General features: G+C 48.2%; 1 protein-coding gene, 4 non-coding genes and 1 pseudogene across 8 annotated transcripts; 3 read left to right on the top strand and 3 right to left on the bottom strand.

Moving 5' to 3' along the window:
* Positions 1-175: 175 nt before the first annotated feature.
* On the bottom strand, positions 176-16,784 carry LOC128267931 (mitogen-activated protein kinase p38b-like). 4 transcript variants are annotated; one of them, XM_053004891.1, is made up of 7 exons: positions 16,407-16,784; positions 6,398-6,731; positions 5,744-5,978; positions 5,237-5,316; positions 1,205-1,359; positions 1,035-1,132; positions 176-974 (listed from the first exon to the last, which is right to left on the bottom strand). In XM_053004891.1, the coding sequence occupies exons 1-7, from the start codon at positions 16,508-16,510 to the stop codon at positions 901-903; spliced, it is 1,080 nt and encodes a 359-aa protein (XP_052860851.1). In that variant the 5' UTR covers positions 16,511-16,784; the 3' UTR covers positions 176-900. The 4 variants fall into 4 exon arrangements, with proteins under 4 accessions (XP_052860851.1, XP_052860852.1, XP_052860854.1 ...); XM_053004892.1 differs by lacking the exon at positions 5,237-5,316 and adding an exon at positions 1,479-1,558; XM_053004894.1 differs by lacking the exon at positions 16,407-16,784 and adding an exon at positions 7,960-8,012.
* Positions 1,982-2,054, top strand: Trnaf-gaa (transfer RNA phenylalanine (anticodon GAA)). Its single transcript has one exon. It is a non-coding gene; the product is annotated as a tRNA-Phe (tRNA).
* Trnaf-gaa (transfer RNA phenylalanine (anticodon GAA)) lies at positions 2,668-2,740 on the top strand. Its single transcript has one exon. It is a non-coding gene; the product is annotated as a tRNA-Phe (tRNA).
* On the top strand, positions 3,254-3,326 carry Trnaf-gaa (transfer RNA phenylalanine (anticodon GAA)). The gene has a single exon. It is a non-coding gene; the product is annotated as a tRNA-Phe (tRNA).
* Positions 16,785-18,901: 2,117 nt separating the features above from the next.
* Positions 18,902-18,974, bottom strand: Trnaf-gaa (transfer RNA phenylalanine (anticodon GAA)). Its single transcript has one exon. It is a non-coding gene; the product is annotated as a tRNA-Phe (tRNA).
* Positions 18,975-19,317: 343 nt separating this feature from the next.
* Positions 19,318-24,674, bottom strand: LOC128277787 (peptide transporter family 1-like; annotated as a pseudogene).
* Between the last annotated feature and the right edge of the window lie 1,280 nt (positions 24,675-25,954).

Here is a 25,954-nt window from a genome sequence, read left to right as displayed (position 1 = left end):
CAATATGAACCAAATTCAGCTGGTGCGAGTTTTGCCATGTATCCAACGAGCGAAGCGGAAGGGAAACCTATCCGACACGTCACCAGGAAGTCCGATCCATCCGAAACGTCGGATAATCGAGAAATGAGAATGAAATGAGGCAAAAATACAGTCAATTTACATTCCATAAATCGGTGTAACGGTTTATTTTCAACAATACTATTAGAACATGGTTTCCATTACAATCTAACGTTGTTTGTTTATTTGTTTATTCGTATCAAATTGTGTTATGTTTATTCGCAACTACACTTTAGCAACTGCCTGGAGGAAGGAAATCTTCCTACTTTTGTTGCCCAACAACCCATTTCAATACACCAATAAAAAGGGCATTCGCCACCAGCAGAAGGCCATTATGAATATAAATGGAGGAGTGCCTTTGTTTTCAATATTGATTAGTTTATTATCCTGCTTGTCCACCAAGCGGCTCTCGTCGTTGTTTGATTGTTTCCGGTTGCCGACTGAGGCAACTTTCCTGCGCTCTTTCCATCATCGCGAGTAATACCTTCATTCTTGTCTGCCCTAGTTATGCTTCGACAACTTAGTACAATTATTAAGGAATTTGTAAAAGTTACCTGTTTTAACGTTTCGCTCAATCACTCTAATCTTTCCAAGAGCCTCAATCTTATGAGGTACTCTCTTTCTCTCTCGGCCAAAGCTGTGTTTCGCTTTCCTCTGGCAAACAACGCATTATTTATTTAAATTTGAACACTCTAGCACAATAACTTATCAATGAAACAGCTGGACGTCCTTCGTCGACAGCCCTCCGGGAGGCACGCGTGTTTGGATAGTTTGTTTGCGTACTGGGAACCATGACGTCTGCTGTCGATGGACGGATGTGCATCTTCAACTTCCGCAAAGGTCTTACGATTGTGCGTCGCCCCCGATGTGCGCGTGCTGTTGAGGCACAAAGTTCAGCACCTCCTCGAAGACAAGTTCTGTAGGAAATAAACACAATTAGCAACGGACCGGTACACTTGGATTTCGCAGAAGCATACCCTTCCACCGTTCGACGGGTAGATCCATATCTTCGAAGCTTTGATCGTATAGCGACGATGTCGGCTCATCCGATGGATCCGCGTACTTTTCTAGATACCTAAAACACGGCGATGCATACGGTGGGTAATTGGCAAGTAATGCGTTTCTGGTGTCAGTTCGAAATACTTACTGATGGGCCAATGCTTGCTCGGCCGTTATCCGTTTGTCGGCATCGAGCTCCAACATTTTCTCCAGCAAATCGATGGCCAGAGAATTCGCTCCGCGGAACACATCCGTGAAATTACGCTTCTCTGTGCGCGGTAGCGATCGAATGTAATGGCGGGCCTGAAAGAAGAAACATTGATTTTATGTTACTCGCCATCGAATGTATAGTCACAAGTTATGCTAATTATTATTTCGCTCATAAACTCTGCACCGCGATTCGCCTATACCCTTTGCTCTACCTCTTCACTCGTGATCTTTTGCATCAGCTCATCGTTGGGTGTACCGCAGAAAAACATAACGCGGGTTAGGTGGTCAATATCTGAGCCCAGGCAATTCCAGGTTACCGTGTCGTCGTCATTGTCGTCAGCGGCGTCAATAGTTTCCGTCAGCATTTACAGAACAATTGTGTGCCAACACAAATGATAGTGCAGCACGTTAAGCAAGGTGTGTTTGATTGAACAAAGGTTTTAAAGTTAAGGTTTCCAACTTCAAATAGTCTTATGCTTACTACTTCACATGCATGTAAGTTGAGTAGTAAATTAGTAAAGAACGAGTTAGCAAAAAGTACTAAGGCCCAATGATTGTAAAAATGTTTACTGACTGTTATTACGGATACTACCTTTCATCATTGTTAGTCTGTTTCTTTCAGTCAAGATCGCCCTGTGTACTCTGATGATTCACTTATGTCACAAGAAGAAGACCAGTGCCACCAGTATTATCACAGCGGCCCCCCTTCTTGACTGCCGAAATAGCTCAGTTGGGAGAGCGTTAGACTGAAGATCTAAAGGTCCCCGGTTCAATCCCGGGTTTCGGCAACGAAAATACTACTTTTTGTGTTTTTTCTGTTCAGATTTTTTGTTTTTGATTGTGTTTACCAGCTTTAAGTGTACGGTTCAGTTCGGTTTAAAAAAGTTACAATTCTAACTTCAACATCATTCCAAAAACAATTATTTTTTTAATAATGGGCTGAGTCTTATCTAACAACTAACAAACATGAGCTATAAATATTTTTAGTAGAAAAGACGTTTGGGGAAATTTTTATGCCTTTTCATTTGGCCTACATGAAAGCTGACAGCTTACATTACTAGAGTTGTAATTTCTCTCATTGATCGTCTGCTTGTACTCTTGATTGCTAACCTTCTTTTTGTTTGAGTCTCTTGTTAAAAGACGGATGTATTTGTAAAAACAATTATCCTTCCATCAGAAACTAGATGTTTTTGTGAAAACAGTGGTTTGATTGCTAAAAATTTGATTTTTGGTCCCAAATGCTAGTGTAAAAGCGAGGGTAATAATTGTCAACTGTTTGGGGTTTTGATAAAAGTGCAAACATTAAGCAAAAACCATACCAAAGTAAAAAGAAAACAATGTGTTATCAAGCGGGACTGCAAGTGCACAATGTGTATGGCTGTAAACAGCCACTACCCATCTGCCGAAATAGCTCAGTTGGGAGAGCGTTAGACTGAAGATCTAAAGGTCCCCGGTTCAATCCCGGGTTTCGGCACAACAAAAATCAAACTCCTTTTTTATTATGCACATTCCTCTGCAGCTTTCGAGTTTTTTTTCTACACATTCGTAGCACTCTGTGAATTTAGATTTTTGTTAAAATCGCTGCTATGAATGTTCGCAGAAACATGTCACAATACTTGAAACAGTGTTTACTGATGTTATTACTGGTTTTCATCTATTGGAGGTGACAAAGTTGTATGTATTCAATGCTACAACATCTACTATTAAGTTACAGGAGAATGATGATAAATGGTCATAGGCATTAGGCAGTTCACAGTGTGGGGCACTACGTCCGCTTTCAAATAGTGAACTCTAGAAACACCGTCTGTAGTAATTAGCGTTATATTATCACTAAAAGCTACTACTTCCAGATGGAACCTAATTTCGAATGACAAACATGTTGCTTGCTCAACCATATGCTATTCTTTATCTAAACAAGTAGCTAACGTATGTTGTGCAGCTTCAGCATGTCATGAATCCACTTATAACACACACCCCATCCCCACCCGCCGAAATAGCTCAGTTGGGAGAGCGTTAGACTGAAGATCTAAAGGTCCCCGGTTCAATCCCGGGTTTCGGCATAAACTAACTTCTTTTTTTGAAATTTTACACTGGGGGTCAATTGCAATCGAGAAAATCTTATTTATTGTGTTGCGGATGGTTGATCGATGGCATCTTTTTGAGGAAATCAACCCAAAAGGCTACAGAATTAGACATGCGGATATCTGTAATAGAATTGTTCATGCACTTTTATCTCAAACATGGAGGTATTAGCAGTCCTTATGAACAAATTGAATATATCATCAGTGTGATCAGTGTGAATACAGCCACATGTCCATCCTACATTACCCGTCCCTAGATATGACAGATAATGTCTTAATCAAGACCATACGGCTTCTATGGGCATCAGTGTCCAGGGTCCCTAGAGAGCCTCACGGTCAATGGAAACTGGCGCCGAAGGTGCCGGAATGGAATGATGATATGAGAACCCCCGTTCCGTGGTCCGCACAAAACCAGGTACCTCCTTACGGCGATCGAGGAAAAGCAATCCAGCGACATCAATCCAATAGAGCGCCTCTTTCGTTTGCAGCAGCATATACGGCGTGCGTCTCCGAAGATAGGGACCGTGGATGTGTCTGAAGAAAAACCCACCAGACATTTTCGCAATTTTTCCATCCTTACGCACACGCTAGAGGATCGCAGGGAACGCTATTAAAACACCGGTCGGCGGACGACGATTATAGTAAAAACCGTTTACCGGTGGCGGCTACCGGTCGGTCGTCGGCGTGGAATGGCAAACCCGTCTCATTGAAATGTGTCTGGCCATAAAGTAGCCGGTTGCCGCAAACTGGTAGCAACAGCAGTATGCTGGAATCTGCAGAATGTAGTTCGAATTGGATATCAAGCCGCGATCCTCCTCTGTCTCATCGTCTGGTTCGAGCTAGACCCGCGGAGGTGCGCTGTGAGTCAATCAAACAGCGCACGGAACACGCGCGACGACGAACGAGAAATGTCACAATTGCACACTTGAGTAAATGCACTCGACTAGCGGAGGTACGTTAAACGCGGGGGCATATTGTTGGATCGGTAAGTGATTGGCAGGATTGCCACTTATTGGAAACTGTCATATGGCATTACCGCTGCCTCGTAGCTCTGCCCAAGTCAGTAGAGTTACAACATGTTTAGAACAGGAAAGACTCAAACTAATCTACTTTTGAACCGTGCCTCAGTCGGATTGTAATCTCGATGAAGACTACTTTTTTCGGTGTGCGCAGAAATGCGACTTTCCTTCACTTATCAGTAAACTGTCTTACAAATCCCGTCGTACCAACAAGACGCTACTGTTAGCCCGGCTCGGATGGTAGTGACGAAATATTGCTGGCTGTGGAGAAAAAAGATCTACTCGTTTGCCTGCCCCCTCGAGAGGGTCGGACAGATCGGCGCGACCCTTCGAACTCCTCGCTGAGTCACGGAGCTAATGGACTTGCTAATCACAAGCCTGCCACCAGACAAGCGCTCCAAAGTGGTGATCTGCTGCTCTCGTGACGATCGTATGATGGATGCATTGCAAAAAAGCGGGTTAATCATCGCAAGTCCACCGGTCGTACTTGGTCCACTTGAGGAGGGAGCCCGCGAGTAATGATGTAAGTAGAGTAAGTTCAAAATGCAGACTTGTAATTGTGCAAAAAGAGGTACACTACTTTCGATAATTATCTCTCTTTACCGAGCGCCACTCTTCGGCACGAGGGCTAAATTGAATATTGTGAAGCAACCAACTTTGCTTTGACGAGAAATTTAAATTGTGTACCGTTTGTTTCGACGCTTTGCAGTTGCGGCCTTATCCTAATCTTAGGTGTAAGAAACTAAACGATCAACAAACAGTTTGATAAGGGAACGCACCTACACAATGTTAGTCAGTTGATAACGGATAACCCGAACTAAGAAATACAAAACCACGAACATAACATACACTCTAGAGTGGGCTACTCACACTTTCCGAGGAGATTTTCGCCATAAACTCATCGTTCGGTGTGCCGAGTATCTCCATGATAAGGTTTAGCTGATGGATGTCTGTAAAAATGTGGTGGTGGGTTGGTTTGTTGCGTTGCGAAATGGTAGCGGGGCCCCGCGGTAGAATCGATTGGTTGCGAGTGAAAGAAAATTACGAAAAACCAAGAACGGAACGCGACGTAGGTTGTGGTGGCGGGTTGAGTTAGCAAGATGTTAGTGAAGGGACCCCAGAAGGTGTCGGGCGCGATAATAATGGCACCTACATAAGCAACCACTGGCCGGACAAACGATATCTAAAAAGCAATATTACGGCGCGGAAAGGGACCGGGAGATCGTTGTTATGCCCTCACCGAAAGCAAACGAAAACGGAAGCAGCACACACACACAAGATAGGTGTACAACGTGCGATAGTGAGCGAGGTGTGGCAATAGATTGGCCTGGCGCTCGTTGCCACCCCCCACACGTATGTATTGTCGGAAAAGGATACGGTCCGTGCCGGGGAACAGTGTCCGGCTGGTCAGCAGCTCCGCCATGATGCAGCCGACCGACCAGATGTCCACCGTCTGGTTGTAGTGCATCCAGTTGAGCATAATTTCCGGGGCCCGGTACCAACGGGTCGCCACGTAGCCGGTCATTTCGTTCTCGGTCGGGCGCGCTAGCCCAAAGTCCAGTATCTTCAGCTCGCAGTCCTCGTTCACGGCAATGTTGGACGGTTTCAGGTCCTAAAAGAGAGTGAGCGAGCCAGAATGAATGAACGAGACCAAAAGTCGTTGTGACTTCGGACCATTTAAATCGATTTTTTAAATTACGCCCACGGAACCAGCAAATCTCCGTAGAGCACTTTACAGTGTGTGACAAAAACAGGGCATAGGTCTCCGCCGCGTCCGTGTAAAACACTTCTAACGAAACCCTAAACAAATTTCAGAATTTTGTTGAATTTTTTGTGAGGTCGGAACTGTAGTTTTCTGCTGTCGAGGAACCGTTTCTTGTCACCCCCGTGGGCCACAACACAGAGAGCGACATAGAGCGGTGTTGTGGCCATAAACTACTCCGTTTTAGGGCGCCGTCATTCGACACGCAAGATCCGATGATTAATGGCGCGCCATAAACGTTTCATGGCCCGGTCGGAGGGGGCACCTACCCGGTGTATGATACCGGCACTGTGGATGTACTTCAGGCCGCGCAGTATCTGGTAGACGAGGAACTGGACGTGCTCGTCCGAGAGGCGCTGGGTGCGGATGATGTTGTTTAGGTCGGCTCCCATCAGGTGTGTGACCAGGTAAACCTGCTGGAAGGACTCCAGGGTGTTGCCGCCGGGATGGAACACGTCCAGCAGCCCGATAATGTTCTCGTGGTTCATGTGCTTCAGCATGCGCAGCTCGCGGTAGGTCCGCTTGGCGTGGACCGCCGACTGGAACGGGCGGGCCAGTTTCTTGATGGCCACCTTCACGTTGTGCTCCGTGTCCATGGCCGAGCTGAAACGAACGGACCGATTTTGACGAATTAGTAGTGACAGGAGGTGTTGGAGGCAACTGTCGATCGTGTATTATGGTGGCGCTTGAGGGGGAAAACTCTTCGGGGACGGCTTCGGCGGCTTTGGATACCTTGCCAATAGACATTTCTTTTATCCCAATGCCACTCTAAGGTTTTTTTTTAAAACAAGGGGGTTGTCCATTAAATCAAAGAAGTCGAACAGAATGGAAACGATTTTGAACTTTTACTTTTAAGACGATTTGAATGTGTGATACCTTGAACAGTGAGCGCAATGTCCGTGATCTAATTAAGAGTAAGGTATAGCAAGTCTGAAAAATTGTACCAAAGAACGAAAGTCTTACAGCTTCACAGAGGACAATATGACAAAAATTAAACGAATGAATTCTGCTTAAATTTCAGGAACAAAGTACAACCAGTAGAGCCAGTAGAGATAAGATAAAAAGGCGACACTAATGGTACGTACAGACACAGTCGAATTGGCCACCGAACGGACGGGGCTGCTTCGTTAAAAGTAATTGCATCCATCCGACGGTAACCATTTGTTTTCTTAAACGACTAAATTTGCACCCCAGAGAGCACCCCGTCTTCGTAACGATCCGCGCGAAGACACATTTATCTGACGCTCATCGCCCTCGTGGCCACGATCCGGCCCGGCCCGGCCCGGGATCGGTTACCGAGATCGCTGTGTTTCCGGAAAAGCGTGTCCGACCACCGAAGGGCCGGACACGGTAGTCCCTTTGCTGCGGACGATTTAAGAACTGCACACAATATTATTACCGGTAACCGGGTGCTCCCCTGCCGCGCACACGATATAAACAAAACGAGAAATCGCGGTCCGGTCGCGGTCGGAGAGAGATTTATTTTTAGTAACCCAAGCGCGCGAGCTCCGCGTGAAGATTCAATTCAAGAAAGATAAAGTATGCTCCCCGATCGAGTCTCGAGGCGAGCTGCTGGTGTGCTCTGGTCGGCTAGGACGCCGGAACGTGACCATCGCAAGCAAGAACGATTTTGCTTCGCTCGTCAAGTAAAACGAACCAGAAACGCGGTGGGCCAACCGCTAATTATTCACACCTTGCCAAACCGCGTCGTTCCTTCACAACAGTTGTTTATCGGGGATGGAGCACAAAAACCGACAGCGAAACAGAGGAAAACCAGATACTGTTTGCCTATTGACAATTGTACAAAATGTTGTTCGAAACAACTTTTTACCTCCAATAGCGGTGCAGGTAGGTTGGGATCGAAAAGTACTAGCGCACAGGAACATTATGCCGAGTCTATACGTTTAAGAATGGTCCCGTGAATTCCTTAACTGATGACGGAAAGGTTCGGTAACAAGATTCTAGATCGGTCTAGCGACCGATCGTGTTGTTAGTACCGGGACGGCTTTATTTGAAGGTGACTTAGCCGTTCTGGGGAACAACAATGTTTGGCCTTGAAACCCACAACAAATCACAAATACAAAGTCTTGGATTTGGGTTTGCGATTGTGGCGAGCTGCAAACTGAAAGTCTTTGTATCCAATTTTTGTCAATATGTCATCCGACAATCTGTGCAGCGTATCGAAGATTGATTTAAATCAATCAATCAGGCACAATAATGCACAATTCACTTGCGCCCAACATAACATTGAGCGGTCACAAGAAAGATCCGATCTTGATTGTTGATCATCCGAAGTTAGACGGGGTGGTGCACTGTAAACGCCACCGTGTTACAGTTTGTAACCATTTAGCAATTGCAACTGGCGCGGAACATGTATTACCGAGCATCGTGGGTTCTGTCTTATCGGTGGGGGGCTATCAACTGACAAACATCAGCATTCCCGGACCACGATGACATCGCTGTTTACCGTTTCCTGAACATGCAAATAAATTGCGATTAAATTATCAGCAAAGCACATCGGGTGACCGCGGGGGGGGGGGGGGATGCTTCCGCCGTACTTCAAATCTCGTTTAACACCTTCCATGAATGGAGTAGAAGTACATTCGGAAACAGACAAGCGGAGAGGACTTAAACGTCCGGATGGCAACCGGTCGGACGGTGAATTGAATGTTAACACCATTTTATTTGTGCCAATTACTGGATGCTTGTCATTTGGAAAGTTTTTAAACTTTGTTCTGGGTTAAATCACAAGAATTTTTGGTTTGATATTGTTTCAAACTTCGACTGTAGGCTGTTTAATTGTGAAATTGGAATTGTGGCTATTTTATTACAGCATAGAGGCTAATAATAAGTCTATGGAGTCTATTGTACAGACGAGAACCGCTCGGGGGTTGTAGTGCCCGACAAGTAACGTTCGAATAAGTTACCGTATGTTATCCTGTGTTCTCTGGTGTTCTTGCTTGTCATTTTCTAAATTTTCCAAAGGGTCGAAATGTTGTTGATAGACAATGTGCTCAGTAGTGAATAACGTGCTTTCGAGAAACCAATCTGCCTGAGCTACTGCGGTTTATACCGGATCAACGATGGTTTCAGTTCCTTTACGAGATCGAATCCTCTTCGACTCATTCAAATGGTGCTGCAAAAAACCTTCAATAGCTGCGCAGCCCTCCACAGCCTTCCGTGGCGTCATCGATGGGCGGAAGCAGCGGAAATGGGAGACATTATCTTGGCCGCGTAATGCAAGGTATTCCACGAACCCGCATTCTGCAGAGCGGTGCAAACGCGGAACCGGTCGTGCCAGTGGCGTTCGTCGTGCACACCTTATCTTATCTTATCCGGCACCCGCAAAACTGTCCGTCACATTTGCTCGCAAAACTCCTCTTTCCTACCATATTTATTCCGAATGACGGAGGTGCATTTGCAACACTGCTCCTGCCATGCTTTGCGGCCTACATTTCAAAACAATCACCCAACAATCGTCGTCGGTGCCGTTCCCGTTTCAAACCATTAGAGCGCGGGGATCAATAGGACAACCTCAGCGCCCCCCCTCGGGTTAATTTTTGCCCCAATCGACAATTTGCAAGGTTACGAGCAAGATGCCCCCCTTCAACAACAACGCCACACCGTGCGCTCAGGCCGCGAATTGTTCGGGTGTGTTTCGTACGAAACGTATGCTACTTGAATGCGATCGTGATCGTGACAATCGTCGTGATTGGCCCCGACGTGCATTCGTGTGATTTTTTGTGGTCAATCAACGAGCGCGTTTGCTCCTTTCAATTACGCGCTCGATAAAGAATTTGTAGGTTTTTCTATCTATTGTGGAGCCGCGAGTCGGGATCCGGTAGAGCACGGAAAGGAGTGGTGCACGACCTCACTCGTGACCTGAATGTAGTTCGGGATACGTTTCCTCAGGTTGCTTCTATGTTATTTCCCGTGAAACAGAACCCAGCATCCAATGACGTCACAAACCTCACAAAATAAAAACATGAAAAGTGGTTCCCTTTCAACAAACGACAACCTCTAATGTTTCACATGGCATTGCATCCGAAACGGTGGAACTTTGGTGTGAAGTTGCCGTGGCTGGCAGTTGGCACTGCGTCGCATCGATCGGATAGGAACCGAATTATAATACCTGTTGAGAACGCGACGATTTCCAACCTAGCGTTACAAGCAATACAGATAAGCTACGAATTGTAAGAACGTTAGGCACAACACATACGACTCGATCGAACGATGGGTCTTAAGAATCATAAAGAAACAAAGCAGAATCACAGAGACCACAACATGGGTGCAGATTGCATCATAAAATTATCTAGGGACCGCGCTGGTCCAGCATTCATCTTAAAATACATTGCAGGCAAGAGCAATGAAAACATTACGATAGATAAGCGTAGGAGATGCATGGCCACAGCAAGGGACCGGAAATATACCCAAAAATTAGGTCGACCAGCATCGACCAGTAACGATAAGCGACGCATCGAAAGAAAGAGACAAGGATAGTTTAATCATAACAAAACGCACTATATAAAGCGAAGAAATTGTTGAATAAACTCAGATATCGTTAGGCTACGGAACGCTCTGGTCTTAAAGTCTTTTACTCTTGGACCGTTTGATCCCGCTAGTGAGATCCCTCCGGATGTTGACTGCTTACAATCGTTTGCACCACTCCGTCGGAACTCTAATAGTCGGAAACCAGTCTTCTCTCGAGGCCTCCACTGTCAGGTAGTAGTACCCATCTACCCTGTCCGTCCCAGGCCAAAAGAGTCGATTAACAAACGGTTTAAGGCGTTGGCAAAAAGATCAGAACTGGTAAGTGAACGCGAGATCACTTCGGATCACGCTCCTTCGCGCGTTAGGTCCGCTCCGTAACAAATGGTGGCTCCAGAGAGGAAATTGTAGAGTTCTCGTGCGCGGTCTACAATTTCAGTGAACGAATTCACGTTGGTGTGCTGTCGCCATAAGAACAGCTCGTGACGGGATGAAATAGGCCAAATTGTCACATGTTGGTGTGCTGTCGCCATAAGAACAGTAGTGAACGGCTGAAATAGGCCAAAGTGTCACATGTTTAGTTTCCGAAAGGGAAACGTGGATTCACGATCACGGACTGTGATCAAGAGTGGCTGAAATAGGCCAAACAAGCCGTAACGGCATTTAGTTTCCGAAAGGGAAACACTGATTACGATCACGGACGGTGATCAAGATTAGGCTGATACAGGCCAAAGCAGTATCCAACGAGTGGTTGAAATAGGCCAACAAGGGGTGCAAACTGAAATGTACCAACAACGGTTATGCATTACATCGGAGGCTAACCGGCCAAGACAAAGCTCAGAAAGTGAGAAGTAAAAAACCAGTGAAGGAACCTAAGGGACAATGTCGTTCGAGCGCAAAGAGAGTCCGAACAGCAGCTGTAGGTTGTGCGAGGACCCGGACGACGAGGAAGAGTACATGGTCGATTGCTTGGAGTGCAACAGAAGGTTCCACCGATCCTGCGCCAAACTTAGTCGCAAGCCCGCATCCAAGGAAACCTTCCTGTGCGTAAAATGTGCCGCGATCCAAGAAGAACTGACTCGCTTGAGACGAGCGACTGGGATACCACAAGATTCAACCGAGGAACTAGTGGCCCAAATCTGCGCGCACCAGGAAAAACAACTACAGGAGTTGACGAAGGCGCTAGCCAACATTAGCACCAAAGCCGGCGAAACAGAAGGTTCAAACTGGACCATCTACTTTAAGAGGCAGGCCTTGATAAGCCTACCTAAGTTCGGAGGCAACCCTAAAGAATGGCCAAACTTCCGCAAGGCCTTCGACGATACGACGCACGCCGGAGAATTCTCTCACCTAGAGAACTTAAATCGATTGCAGCAGGCGTTATACGGTCCGGCATTAAGAAACGTTCAACAGCTAATGCTCGATTGTGAAAATGTACCGCGAGTAATCGAGCGGCTGCACGAAATGTATGGCCGGCCGGAGCTGGTATACAGAGAACTGTTGGGTGACCTGCAGAGGATTAGAAAAGATTCCAGGACAGTGATCATGGACATGATGAACACGCTCGAGAACACAGTAAGTAACATCATGTTGATGGAGAGAGAAGAATACCTCCGTGACCACCGAATGGTTGACGAATTAGTGCGAAAGCTGCCATATTCCATCCAAGTTAAACGGATGGAATATGTGTTGAACTCAATGGATCAAATAGGCGTTCAGAACTTGTTCGATTTATGTGAATGGCTGAAACCATTCGCCAGAGTGACTCAAGCCATGACAGAGTATCGAAGGCCTCAGCAGAACTTTGCGAACTCAAATCAGCGAAACTACTCGACCCAGCACCACGTGAATCAGTGCAACTATGCAAACCGGCATGACGCAAACCGTCAGAACAAATGCAAGGAAGCAGAGATGCGCGGCATAAACAGGTGTACGAAAAAACATCACAAGTCGCTACACCTCGAACCGAAGCCGGAAGAAAACATCAACACCAAGGCCCAAAAGTATGTCGAACGGCAGCGCGATCTCAACGAGAAGGAACGACTGCGCAGATTGGAGGAAGACACAATCCGTCGGGCCGAAGACACCATCCGCCGGTTGGAGGCGATCCGTCAACAGCATGCTGTCGAAGAAGCGCGCCGTCGCGACGAAGAAAAACGCAATCGTCGCGAAGAAGAGGCTCGCCAGGAGTTTGATGAAAGTAATGCGAAGGGCTGGAGGTCGGTGAAACAGCGTGACAATGATTTTGATAACAGTGAGGAGCCATCGGAGTTGCGGCAAATGTTCGAACCGATCGATGATTCTCAGGTACTGAACACGGACAAGGAGGCAGAAGAACATCAATCCTCCAAGAGTAGTTACGATGACCAAAGTAATGCGTCGAACCAGTTGCGCCAAAAACGTGTACGCAAAAAAGCAGTAGCAGCAGCACGAGAACGACAGGCCATATCGCCGACTCCAAAGATAAAGAAAAAGAATAGAACAAACAGTCGTTGTAAGTCGAACAGCTATGATAAGAGTGAGTCCAACCAAGCGGATTCCGATAACTCGGATCGCTTCCGGAAAAAATGGAGCACGGCAGCAGCGAAAAGGAGTGCAGCGGCCACTGATAGTGACGAATTGTTGGAAGTGAATCACGAAGCTGAACCATCGGTGGCAGCCGTTGTAGCGGAAGACGAGAAGAACGAAACGATTGGGTGTGTTAGCGGACGACGGCAGGGCAATAAAGAAGCGACCGGTGCCCTCACGACAATGTACGAGATCAAGGAGAACGGTGACCTAAACTTGAAAGGTGAAGTAGGCGATGGCCGATTGGAGCAAATGGAGAAACTGGACATCGGCGCGTTCCTGATGTGTCTCGCGAAGCTGTTCAAGCCGTTGCAGAAGCAGCAACAGCCATCGCCGGGATTACAGCAACCATCGCGGCTGCACAACACGGGCGAGGACCAGAGAGGTAAGGACGATCATCCGGGACACATCACACTGAGACCGTCGGACGGGCGGTGGGTACCACCGTCAGCGTAACATTGCCGTACATCGTTGTTCCATCACCTACCACGAGAATGTGACCCGACCAGAATTTGAAAACCGAACCAAATCAAGAAGCGGCATAGTAATAATAACCGAAACAAATAACGAATAAGGCCAGTGGATTAAAGGGACCGTTACCGAGGGAAATACCCCAGAGAATAAGCTCGTAGAGAGATCTTGGCAAATAGTGAAAAGAGTACTAGTAAAATGCAAAAAAATCACTGCCAGTGTCTGCATGCAAGACGGATTGACGGCCCAAAGTAGTGAGTGCACGATATAACAGGATACGATAGGGAAGAAGAAATTCCAAAGCAGTGTCAATAATCAAGCCAAAAGGAACAAAATTCAATAACATTCACGTACAGGGAACGTCAACATAACTAGAATCGGAGCATGTATCTACCCGAAACTAACTGATGTGAACCATTCATCAAATTAACCAAATCAATTAAAATATAAACTATCGTCGCATAATAATTTCTTGTAAAACAGGTTGTTTTACGAGGGCCGGTATGTTGAGAACGCGACGATTTCCAACCTAGCGTTACAAGCAATACAGATAAGCTACGAATTGTAAGAACGTTAGGCACAACACATACGACTCGATCGAACGATGGGTCTTAAGAATCATAAAGAAACAAAGCAGAATCAACAGAGACCACAACATGGGTGCAGATTGCATCATAAAATTATCTAGGGACCGCGCTGGTCCAGCATTCATCTTAAAATACATTGCAGGCAAGAGCAATGAAAACATTACGATAGATAAGCGTAGGAGATGCATGGCCACAGCAAGGGACCGGAAATATACCCAAAAATTAGGTCGACCAGCATCGACCAGTAACGATAAGCGACGCATCGAAAGAAAGAGACAAGGATAGTTTAATCATAACAAAACGCACTATATAAAGCGAAGAAATTGTTGAATAAACTCAGATATCGTTAGGCTACGGAACGCTCTGGTCTTAAAGTCTTTTACTCTTGGACCGTTTGATCCCGCTAGTGAGATCCCTCCGGATGTTGACTGCTTACAATCGTTTGCACCACTCCGTCGGAACTCTAATAGTCGGAAACCAGTCTTCTCTCGAGGCCTCCACTGTCAGGTAGTAGTACCCATCTACCCTGTCCGTCCCAGGCCAAAAGAGTCGATTAACAAACGGTTTAAGGCGTTGGCAAAAAGATCAGAACTGGTAAGTGAACGCGAGATCACTTCGGATCACGCTCCTTCGCGCGTTAGGTCCGCTCCGTAACAATACCGCTCCCAGCACCGTCAACCTGCGCTGGTGCCGAAACCGGTTTGTTGTGGCCGCGTAATGCACGGTATTCCACGAACCCGCACTCTGCAGAGCAGTGCAAACGCGGAACCGGTCGTGCCAGTGGCGTTCGTCGTGCACACCTTATCTTATCTTATCCGGCACCCGCAAAACTGTCCGTCACATTTGCTCGCAAAACTCCTCTTTCCTACCATATTTATTCCGAATGACGGAGGTGCATTTGCAACACTGTTCCTGCCATGCTTTGCGGCCTACATTTCAAAACAATCACCCAACAATCGTCGTCGGTGCCGTTCCCGTTTCAGACCATTAGAGCGCGGGGATCAATAGGACAACCTCAGCGCAATGAGGGGGGGTTAATTTTTGCCCCAATCGACAATTTGCAAGGTTACGAGCAAGATGCCTCCCTTCAACAACAACGCCACACCGTGCGCTCAGGCCGCGAATTGTTCGGGTGTGTTTCGTACGAAACGTACGCTACTTGAATGCGATCGTGATCGTGACAATCGTCGTGATTGGCCCAGACGTGCATTCGTGTGATTTTTTGTGGTCAATCAACGAGCGCGTTTGCTCCTTTCAATTACGCGCTCGATAAAGAATTTGTAGGTTTTTCTATCTATTGTGGAGCCGCGAGTCGGGATCCGGTAGAGCACGGAAAGGAGTGGTGCACGACCTCACTCGTGACCTGAATGTAGTTCGGGATACGTTTCCTCAGGTACTGAACCCAGCATCCAATGACGTCACAAACCTCACAAAATAAAAACATGAAAAGTGGTTCCCTTTCAACAAACGACAACCTCTAATGTTTCACATGGCATTGCATCCGAAAAGGTGGAACTTTGGTGTGAAGTTGCCGTGGCTGGCAGTTGGCACTGCGTCGCATCGATCGGATAGGAACCGAATTATAATACCGCTCCCAGCACCGTCAACCTGCGGCGCGGTGCCGAAACCGGTTTGTTGTGCAAACAAAACCCGGGGCGCGATTGTCGGAGGGAGTGCGGCCCCCCGCTCGCGCCAAAAAGAGTCGGTCGGAAAGCGACGGTGGCCTGAATGAGACGCCGACAGCCGACGTCAGCACGGGGCAGCTGTGCGTGTGCGTTCATTCAATCCGATCCCGGGATAGGCAGCATCCGGTGCGGCAATCCGGCGTGTGCGTGTGTGGGAAGATGAGTGGTGACATTTGACCTTCTCCTAGCAACGCGTTAGCCAACGCTTCTCCGAAACCAAAACAACGCTCACGGAAGCGATGATCCGTGGCGCGCCACGGGTGAGCTGTTTTTATGCAACAGATCCGGGTGTGCGGGGGGACAATAAACTAATCTCCCCTCCCGTGCGGTCCTAAATGTGTTCCTTCTTTACAGTTCCCCAATCGTTGGCCAAGAAACCCCGAGAATGGTGTCCGGTGGTCTGCAAGAAAAGAGGAATGATTGGGAGTCGCGGAAGGAATCCCCGAACCCCGTTGAAGGTTAAGCGATAAGATACGTACCAAACCTGGCCGTAAGCACCGCTACCGACCGGCGTCAGCATCTGGTACTTGCTCGGCACCTCCCATTCCGTTTTGTTGATTTCGGTCTTGTAAAACTCGGGCATTCTGGATCGGTGCGTTTCCCGGTGGACCGGACAGTTGGATTTTCTTCTTCTACTTCTTCCAGATGGATCGCGAGTATCGGCCGCGGAATTGTGGCCACAACCGAAGGCGATCCGATCGATGTGCACACCCGCCGACGGCACTATTTGCCCTGGTATTTGTCAAGCGGACACCGGGGCGGTGGTAATTGTTGAGATAAGAGCATACAATTTGACGTTCACAATGTTCCGGACACACGCGGCGGCGACCACACACACGCACCGGACCGGACGACGTCGTCGGCGGGCTTGCAACTGGTTTTAATTATAGTTGTACGACGACGAAGAGTCCGAGCCCACGGGGCTTATCGGCGGCACCGATCACAATTTTCACACTGGCACACACACACACGCTGGGCGGTACGTAAATCTTCATGCCCTCGGGGCCCTGCGGTCGGTCGGCAGGGGAAGAAAAGGGTGTCGTAGATATTGGGATCAGATACGAGGCGCGCCGGTTTGATACGGTAATGGCCAACAACGGATTGCAACGTAATGATGCCGCCGGTCAGTTGTTCGACATGTTAATTCGACGTCCCCTGGCCACCCCAGGTGTACCCAGGTGGGCAGAAGCGCCACACGATCGGCGGAAACAACAATTCACTATTCACTCCGCTCCACGTCACAAGCGCCCTAAACAACGGTGGGTGGTTCAACGACGACGGCCGCGAGGAAAAAATATTTTTAGATTCCACCCCAAGAAAGTGGCCGAAGAAGAGCGCTGCCCCGTGGCGGAACCGTTGGCCGTCCTTCGGAAGGGTTAAAGGTCGCGCCACACAACGCCGGAGCGTGAACCGGAGCAACAGCACCGCGGTGAACGAAAACGCACCCGTAACAGGTGTACTAACGGTGCCGGACGGAAAAGCTAATGGGGCAGATTTTGCTTCACCACCAACAATCGGTCAACCACACACCACACTATTGTGCTTTTCCATAAATAGATAATCTGAACCGGAAAACACGTCCGAATACTTTAACCGAAAACACGCGTATACCTTTACCGTGAAATGGTTCTGAATACACCGTTTTTAAATCGCCCTCAACACATTCAAAACCGAACGACGAATTACGAATTACGAACCCGCACGCTTAATTTTTGTTGTTGTTATTATCTTTATCATAGAGATTTTGAGCTTGAAGCTTCTTTCATCTTAATGTACCAATGGGTTTTTGCTAATTTGTCCTACACGAAATATCAAAACACGAAACGTCAAAATGTTGAATGTTTTTTTATGAATTCGACCGATTTTTGAACCTAACTAAGACACTACGAACCAAACTTCGATGACGAACCTAACACCCGAGTCAACATACGAAAATCCCGAACAAATCCGAGTCAACCTACGAAAATCCCGAACACGAAACGAAGAGCGGAGAGCGGGGCGAGAGAGAGAAACAGCAGCGTCTACAATTGAATGTTGAGGGCTCGAAAAGGCCGGACTCGAAGCACTGTGAACTTGTTATTATCTTTTTTATAGACTTTGAGCTTGAAATTCACTGTGAACTGTGAAAAGGCGAAAGACTCTGACCGGACTCGCGAAGAACTGCTGTTTTTACCTTATCTCTAGCAATCGAACCGTTAACCTATTCTCGCGAATTTTTGACATTTGCCATTTTTTTCTCTGATTTTCTGACAGACCCATCCTTACTTTGAACCTGACTTTGAATTCGAATTGGATCGCTATCGTTGCGTTGCTGCATTCAATGGCTAAAAATGTAAACAAATGCGGTGCACTTTCACTGTTTATAAGTAAATATTTATCGAGAAATGTTTCACGATGCTTAAATTTACTTACCGAGATAAGCAACTGCTGAAATAAATAAATAAGGATGCTTTCAACTTTGTCCATTTTCCACCACGATCTAGCTATGGCAATTGGCTCACGTTGAAAAAACACATTAAGTTACATTCAACATTCAACATTACATTGCCATTCAAAAACAAAAAGTCAGTTAGTCGCATTTTGAGTTTAAACGCATTTTCAATTTCACTTAATCTGCGCCGCTTTTGACGCTCACCAAGCTCCTCACAGAACTTTCGTGGTCAACCTGGACGCGTGGCCTAATATGTGTGACATTTCGGTAACCACTTTTTTATATTTTGAGCCTCCCACACGAAACATAAACTATTTGACAATATAAACTAATTTTACGCAAGGTTTTACGCTTCGTGTGGTCCCCCAGTTTTCTTTACGGACACAATACTTCGTCTTCTCGGAGTAATAGTCATTGTCTTGTGTGTCTTAAAAACGCTGGAACTTTCATAAGACAACATTCTTTGCGAAAACATAACAATAAGTCTATTGGAAAAAGGTTGTTAAAAAATGCGATAAGCACCACGAAAAAAAATCTTTCATTTGCCGAAACCCGGGATTGAACCGGGGACCTTTAGATCTTCAGTCTAACGCTCTCCCAACTGAGCTATTTCGGCTACACCCTTGTCTTACGTCCATACCCTCTTATAAGCGCACGGACGTAAGTCTCACGAAACATGAAATATGGAAACACTGGAAATATGGTCTTTGTGTGCTGGCTGCGTACGTTTCGTTTGAAATCATTCTCTCTTTCCGTTGCCAACAAAAATAAACAGTTCGATTCGGCGCATCGATTAGCACGATTTTGTCCCTTTTAAACACAAAAAAGACCTTTTATCACGAAAAACTATTTATTACAAAAATATATATTATCTTACAGCGCCAGTAAAGCGACGGGCGGGGGAAAAAATAATACATCTTAACAATTGATCGCCGATCCACGAACTGATCAACACGCTTCCTACGATCCGCACATCGTAGATACATCGTACCACGGTGTGTGTTGCGAGAATGGAAATACAGAAAGGATGGTTCATTTCTGAACAGTTTCCTAGGGGCCCCGGCCGCCCATTCAGTCTTCCCGGAATGCTTCGTTGGTGTACGTTGTTGTGCCCGCCTTTTCCGGCATGGCACACGGCGGCATGTCCAGTGGATCCTTTTTGCCGCTCTCTTCCACCTCGATGGACTCGACCGGCGGGTCCGAGTAACGGTAGCGCATTGCCAGCACCATAAAGAGTCCCATGTCGAGGAACATGAGCGCGGCGAACAGGAAAAACTCGAGCGCCTGTGACTGGACGAACTTGGCCTCGGCGATAAACACCACCAGCATGTTGCCGATGGCGACCGTGAGCAGCCAGAATGCCTGGATGACCGATTTCATGCTTTCCGGTGCCTGCGAGTACGAAAACTCTAGACCGGTAATCGAGAACATCACCTCACCGGCAGTAATGACGACGTACTGCGGCACCAGCCAGAGCATGTGGACCGAGTTAGACGGAGTGATCGTGTGTTTTTGAAGATTCTGAAACGAACGATAACCCGATCAAAATGAGTTCGAGCTCGATTCACTGAAAATTCGCCAAGCGAATCTCAAGAAAATACTCACGAATTCGTTCTCCAAAACTTCATCCAGTAGCAGCGTGTAGACGCCTCCGACACCTAGCTTCACGGTGGAGATTTGACGATTCCCGACATAAACACCGTACTCTCCATCGCTGACGGTGAGCGGATCGTGCTGATTGAGCGACATGTTGTAGCTGAGATCACCGATTGTGGCGTGGCGCAGTACCACATACTTGGCCGTTTTTACATTAGCCAGCAGCCGAACGCGGGGCATCCCATTTCGGTCCTTTTCGGCCGTATCGGCAAACTCTAGCACCTCGATTTGGCCACCCTTCCACCCGAGGAAGTAGCTGGTCGCTTGACCCGGTTGCAACCGGAATGCACCGCTCACTTCGCTCGCATTTTGTCGCACACAACTGATTTCACCCGTTTCGGCCCGAAACTGAAACGTCACGTTGGAGGCGATGGTTCCTGGCTGGAGGTGGAGCGCCTCGAAGACACCTCGCGAGGGCACGCTAAAGCTGGTCAGATTCTGCATGTCGCTGTGGAACCGATAGTCGCACGGTAGTCCATTGAAAACGCGGAGCTGGGCTTCGTGTGGTGCCGGCAATACGGCATTGGTGCGATCGAGAGCGATCTCAACGAACCCGGACAGTACGAAGGCGGCACCGGCCAACACTCCACCGAAGGAGAGTTTCTGCAGTGGCCGACGAATGCCAATCTTTGATAACCCCGGATAGACTACGCTCTCGAACACCGGGATGAACGCTAGGATGAGCAGCGGTTGATGACCTGCATCTGGTCGGGCTTGATGGTGAAACCGCCCAGCTCTCCGTTCATGCGCGTCGCCTGGAACGTCCACCGGGAGCCTTGCTGATCGAACAGCGCCCAGAAGACGGGCAGCGGTATGTAGAGGATGAGAATTTTCAGCAGCGACTTAATGTCGCCCACGATTCCCTTGCCGTACTTCGCTTCAGCGTAGTCCAACCAGTGCTCGCGCGGGCTAGCCGAGGTCTTCTCCTCCGACCGCACCGACAGCGCATTGGTGATGCACTTGAAAACCAGCACGATCATGTTGCCGGACGGTTTTTTGATCGTGTACATCGCACGTCCGCACACAAAGATCGCGATCGACAGGATCATCAGCGCGGCCGGTACACCGAAGGCCAGCGAGAAGCAGTTCGCATCGCCGAAGCAGTGGACGTCTTCGCGCAGGATCGGTGTCAGCGTGGTGGAGATCAGCGATCCCGCATTGATGGCGAAGTAGAAGAGCGAGAAAAACTTGGCCAACTGCGCGGCCTGCTCGGGAAGCTTGAACTGATCGCCACCGAACGCGGACACGCACGGTTTGATGCCACCGGAACCGACTGCTATGAACAGTAGCCCCAGCACGGTCATTGAGCTGGAGCGGGCGGAGGGGAAAGAGGAATCGATTAGCATGCCGCCACCAGGGGGTCAGTGGTTCCGGGTGAGCTCACGTCGCGGGAAGTTGCAGCGGAGGGATGGCACCGAGGGCGATCAGCGTGCTTCCGGCGCAGTACACGATCGACAGGTAGAGGATGGTCTTAAACTTGCCGAGCCAGCTGTCGGCCAGAATGGCGCCCATCATCGGGAAGAAGTACGCCAGGCTGGTGAAGATGTGATAGATCACGGTGGCTGTGTCCGCGCTGTAGGCCAACCGCTGCGTAAGGTAGAGGGCCAACACGGCTGCAACGATCGAAAGAGGTTTGTTAGTGGCTTACTGCAGCACTGGCTCGGTGGCTAGGTTACTCACTTCGCATGCCATAGTAGTTGAACCTCTCGCTGAACTCGTTGCTGATGATGAAAAATATTGATCGCGGATATCGCACGGGCTGAGGAGGAATGAAGAGATAGAGGGAGAAAAAGTGATGAAAACATGTAAATACTTCAACTTCTGATAAGCTGCCAGTATCGTTTTACAACATTTACAAACAAAAAGGTGAGTGCCATAACCAGGCGAAGGCAGGACAACGGACACGTTGCACGTATGTTTTCCCTATCAACCCGTACGCAATCGCACCACGGTCGAGGAAGATATCTCTGCGCGAAACGCGTCCCGCATCACAATGTTTGGCGCATTTCTACATTTTTTCGTGTACGCTCCTACCTATGCCGCGAAAAGGGACTTCTGGTATCGGTTCTCGGCAAACACGTGCCACTTTCATATGTCTGTGTGTCACGATAACGGTAGTCGGTCGGTGTTTTAGTTTTTCTTCGCCACCCCGCCCACGGTTGGTGTCTGATAGAATTTTGTTTCTGCACATTGTCGCATGCCAGCGAAAGGGAGATTCCGACGAGTGGAACGTCCAAAGGGTGCAACATAATGGAGGAAGCTTCATGCGGCAGAAGTAGCTAACGTTTCCTTTATTGAGGGAATTCCGCTACGCTCACTCCCCACCTCAGACGGAGATTGTTAGATGGTTGTCTTCTGCCTAATGGAAAACGGTTCGTCGGTGGCCGCTTAGTGGGACCCTGGAGTGCGCTCTATAAGCAGAGGCGGAATTAATTTTTGATTACCTTGCACGTTGTGGTAGCGCCAAAAACAGCCAGAGGCCCAATTCGGTCCAGGGTCCCGCACCAAAAAGGCCAATGCCAGGGTGACCAAGCGAACAAATGTTATTTTTTTGGTTGGTATGTTTTCTGTATGTAACGTTAAACAAAAAAACGTAAACATAAGCACCACCATGGTCACCCCAGCACCAGCTAGCTCTGAAAACCGTGAAAACGGCTCCGCAGCGTGCGTTTCGTACTGTGAAAATGTCACCAGTCTGGCCGTATTGATTTTTCCAACAGCACCTTCGTTTCAATCGTACGCCGGTTCACCGGGCTGTTTGTGGCATTATCTCGAATGCGAATGCTAATTTACATTCATCACTGGCAGAGAGCTAGGTTGCAGTCAGTCGGGGCTGGCTTGCAACTGCACGCCGCTGCAACGAAGGTGCCAAGCCTCCGGAAGGTCCGTCGGCTATTCATTATGCAATACACGGACGGGTATGGACATTTCGGCCCGGGGGTCTGTTTCGGTATGATTTCGTTTCGTTTTTTGCGCCTAACCGATTGACCTACAAATCGCTTACGCCGATGACGTACGTAAGCGATCAACCACCACACCAAATGGTGGCGGGAAATAACAAAAAAAACAGCATCACCTGCTCCTGATCGGGACACACTAAAAGGCAATAATTGTGAGGGGTAAAAATCAGCTTCTCGGTGGCTTGTCCAAAGGTTGACGGGCCACCACCACCGCAAACAGCCGCGCGATGTGAAACGGCCCGTAACGAAATTTGCAGCTACGTTCGATCGTCTCGCGGCGAGAGTAAAAGCGGGTCAATGTTACGCGAGTGCGCCAGCCCACCAGGCTTGGGCCAACGCGGTGGCACGATGACGGCACCAGCCACGAGCCCTGGCTGGTATTAAGATGTACAGCGATGTTGAAGATCAGTGCGCATCATTCACAGACCCAAACGATCATGGAGTTCATGGTCAGGTTTGTTATGCTGCACGGTTTGTGATTCGATTAGTCGGCTGTGCCTGGTGCATGGAGACTCGTGTCCAAATTGAATTCTTGTGGTGAGTGCGTTGGTGATTGCTGGAAAAGGAAAGAAGCGCGATCTTGTCAGGATGCGTTTTGTGAAAAAAAAAAAAATATTCGACCGGACCGGAGTTGGTGCGTGGGTGAATCCATAGTTCATGACAACTTTGCCCGAAGGACGACTCCATTTCTTCGCCATTTCTCACGGCCACGGTCCGTAAACGGAGAGCCAAAGTAACTTGGTCAAGCGGACCGATATTCGTCGTGGGATTGATAAGAAATAAATAAAAACTTGTTTACATTGGACGCGCGAGGGTTAATAGGAATCGGAATTTGAATGCACGCGCGATGCATACCCAATGAGCGCGGAATAGTTCCGAGGATCACTAGTCCGTGATCGTTTGGGGGAGAGGGAGCCATTCCGTGATTGTCAGAGCTGTTCGTTGGCGCTTTTAATTGACATCCTCCCTTCGCGGGACCTTTTTATTATGAAGGCGTGGGGTTTTTGCTGCAATTCGTAAACCGGATGTTATCGAACATTTTTAACGGCTAGTTTTTACTAGTTTCGTTTGCGATAATAACAGCAAGCTTTATCTTTTTCTCTGTGTGTGCACAACTAGTTATGGCGTTCCAAAACACGATCACAGCTAGAAAAAGAGATAGAGAGAGAGCGGTCGGACTCTTTTGTCGGCAAAGCAAAGTGGCCAACAATCAAGTTGAGGTTTACAATTACCTCCTTCACTGAGCCGTGAAATAGCCGTGTCTTTTGGGGTTGCAAAAAATGGAGATGTTCGCGCTGAAGGGCATAATTGGAAGCCTACCGAAAAAAGCACGCACACACCGGACCTAACCTCCTTGATCCACTAAGATGCAACGAAATGATAAATTAGAGGTAAAAATGGAAGCGCGCCACGTAAGCTATTCGCTGTATTTGCTTTGGCCGTTCAAAACTGTGGAAAAGTGCATTATTTTTTTTCGTGGCCTTACACTAATCGGTCAACTCTTGATTAGGCTTCGGTCGGTGTTTAAGCGACCGGGTGTCTAACTCACTCGGTGCCGCACTTTGAGCCCATTAAAAAAAAGATGGTGGTCGCCGTGACGCCGCGTGACAATATTTACTGTAAACGGAACCGATTACAACTAATACGACGGAGGCAGTAATTACCGGTGTGCTATTAACTTCGAAGCGCGTCGAAACCATCTTGCCTGCGCCTGTGTATCTTATCGGTGGAAAATGCACTTTTTCGCACTGGATGCCGGTCGGAGCGTCAGTCTGTAGTCGATCGCACTCTTATCAGCCAGCCGGGATACTACGCCGGGATGATCACACATACAAGCAATAGGTAAAGGTCGTAAGCGGGTACTAGGTCGCACAATGGAGCGCGCCGAGTGCAACGAACGCCGGCACAACGATAATTGCTCCAAGATTTGACTGTTCTCTCTCACTCTCACTCTGACTTTCTCTCACCGAGACGGCGCGATGTATGCAAAAAGCTTATCTTCGGATACGCTCTCACCGGTCTGCTGTTATCGGGTTGCGATCGCACGACGGACAACGGAGATGATCGCGCTCCGTTCGACGTTGCTATGGTTACGCACACAGCGACCAGCACTTCGGCAACTAGTTTGGATTGTTTTGGGGGCTTTGCACTAAAACTCGCCACTAACGATCAACACGCCTTATCTTTGTGCCCCAAAAAACCTCATTAGCGGACCTTCGCGCAGGTCACGGTTGATGAGACGCACTTTTTTCGGGCACCCTCACGCGGGCGAAAGATCTTCCGGTTCAGGGCTGGGCGCGGCGTGTGTAGGGTGAAAGTAGATTCCGTTCGCGCGATGCCACGGGACTAACGAATGGAGTGTGCGGTATAGGGTTTTTCGTTCGCTTCACGGCCTGGCCGCCGCCATCGGGAATCCGGATGGCAAGGGTTAGTCGAGCTGCACGTACAGAGAGATGAGTGTTCTATCGCACACACCAAAGTGCATTCGCCAGCCGTTTCTGCGTGCGTGTGCACAACTATCGATCGGTGATGATGATACTGTTCGAGATGATCGATAGATCCCAACACTCACACAGCGGTGTGCACTCGCGGTGGAAAACACAACACAACAACGACGACGAACGAACGGTGATCACGACGACGATTGACGACGACAACAACGACGGACGTTCGTCAAGCACGACGGTTGGCGGTTAACTGAAAGCTCAAGCCCGGTGGCCGCACCATAATAAAGGTGGAAAATTAATTTTCAATAACACTCGCTACACACAGCGAACTGCGGTCGGACCTTGTGTGGTTTACGCCGTGACATGCGTTTAAAGTGGCGGGGGAAACGGCTTACGCGCTGGCTGGTGATGGACGGCCAACCGGATCGCCCCGATCCGGGCGAGGTGTTGGCCCAACACCAAGTCGCAACCCATTACGATGCGACGATAATGACGCGACCACACGTCGTCGTCCGAGGGTGATTCTAACCCCG

Source organism: Anopheles cruzii, chromosome 2 (assembly GCF_943734635.1).
Source record: "Anopheles cruzii chromosome 2, idAnoCruzAS_RS32_06, whole genome shotgun sequence".
NCBI classification, from domain to species: Eukaryota; Metazoa; Arthropoda; class Insecta; order Diptera; family Culicidae; genus Anopheles; species Anopheles cruzii.
Note: the sequence above shows the minus strand (reverse complement) of the source record. Positions and strands in the feature narration are given on the sequence as shown.

Bases quoted from the DNA above. Each gene is read 5' to 3' on its own strand.
- LOC128267931 (XM_053004891.1), bottom strand. From the start codon at position 16,510: ATGCCCGAGTTTTACAAGACCGAAATCAACAAAACGGAATGGGAGGTG. The intron at 5,317-5,743 runs GTATCCTTTTCC...ACATTTTTACAG, and splicing joins ACTGTTCCCCGGCACGGACC to ACATCCATCAGCTAAACCTT. The intron at 1,360-5,236 runs GTGAGTAGCCCA...TTCTTCTTTCAG, and splicing joins CGAAAATCTCCTCGGAAAGT to GCCCGCCATTACATTCGATC.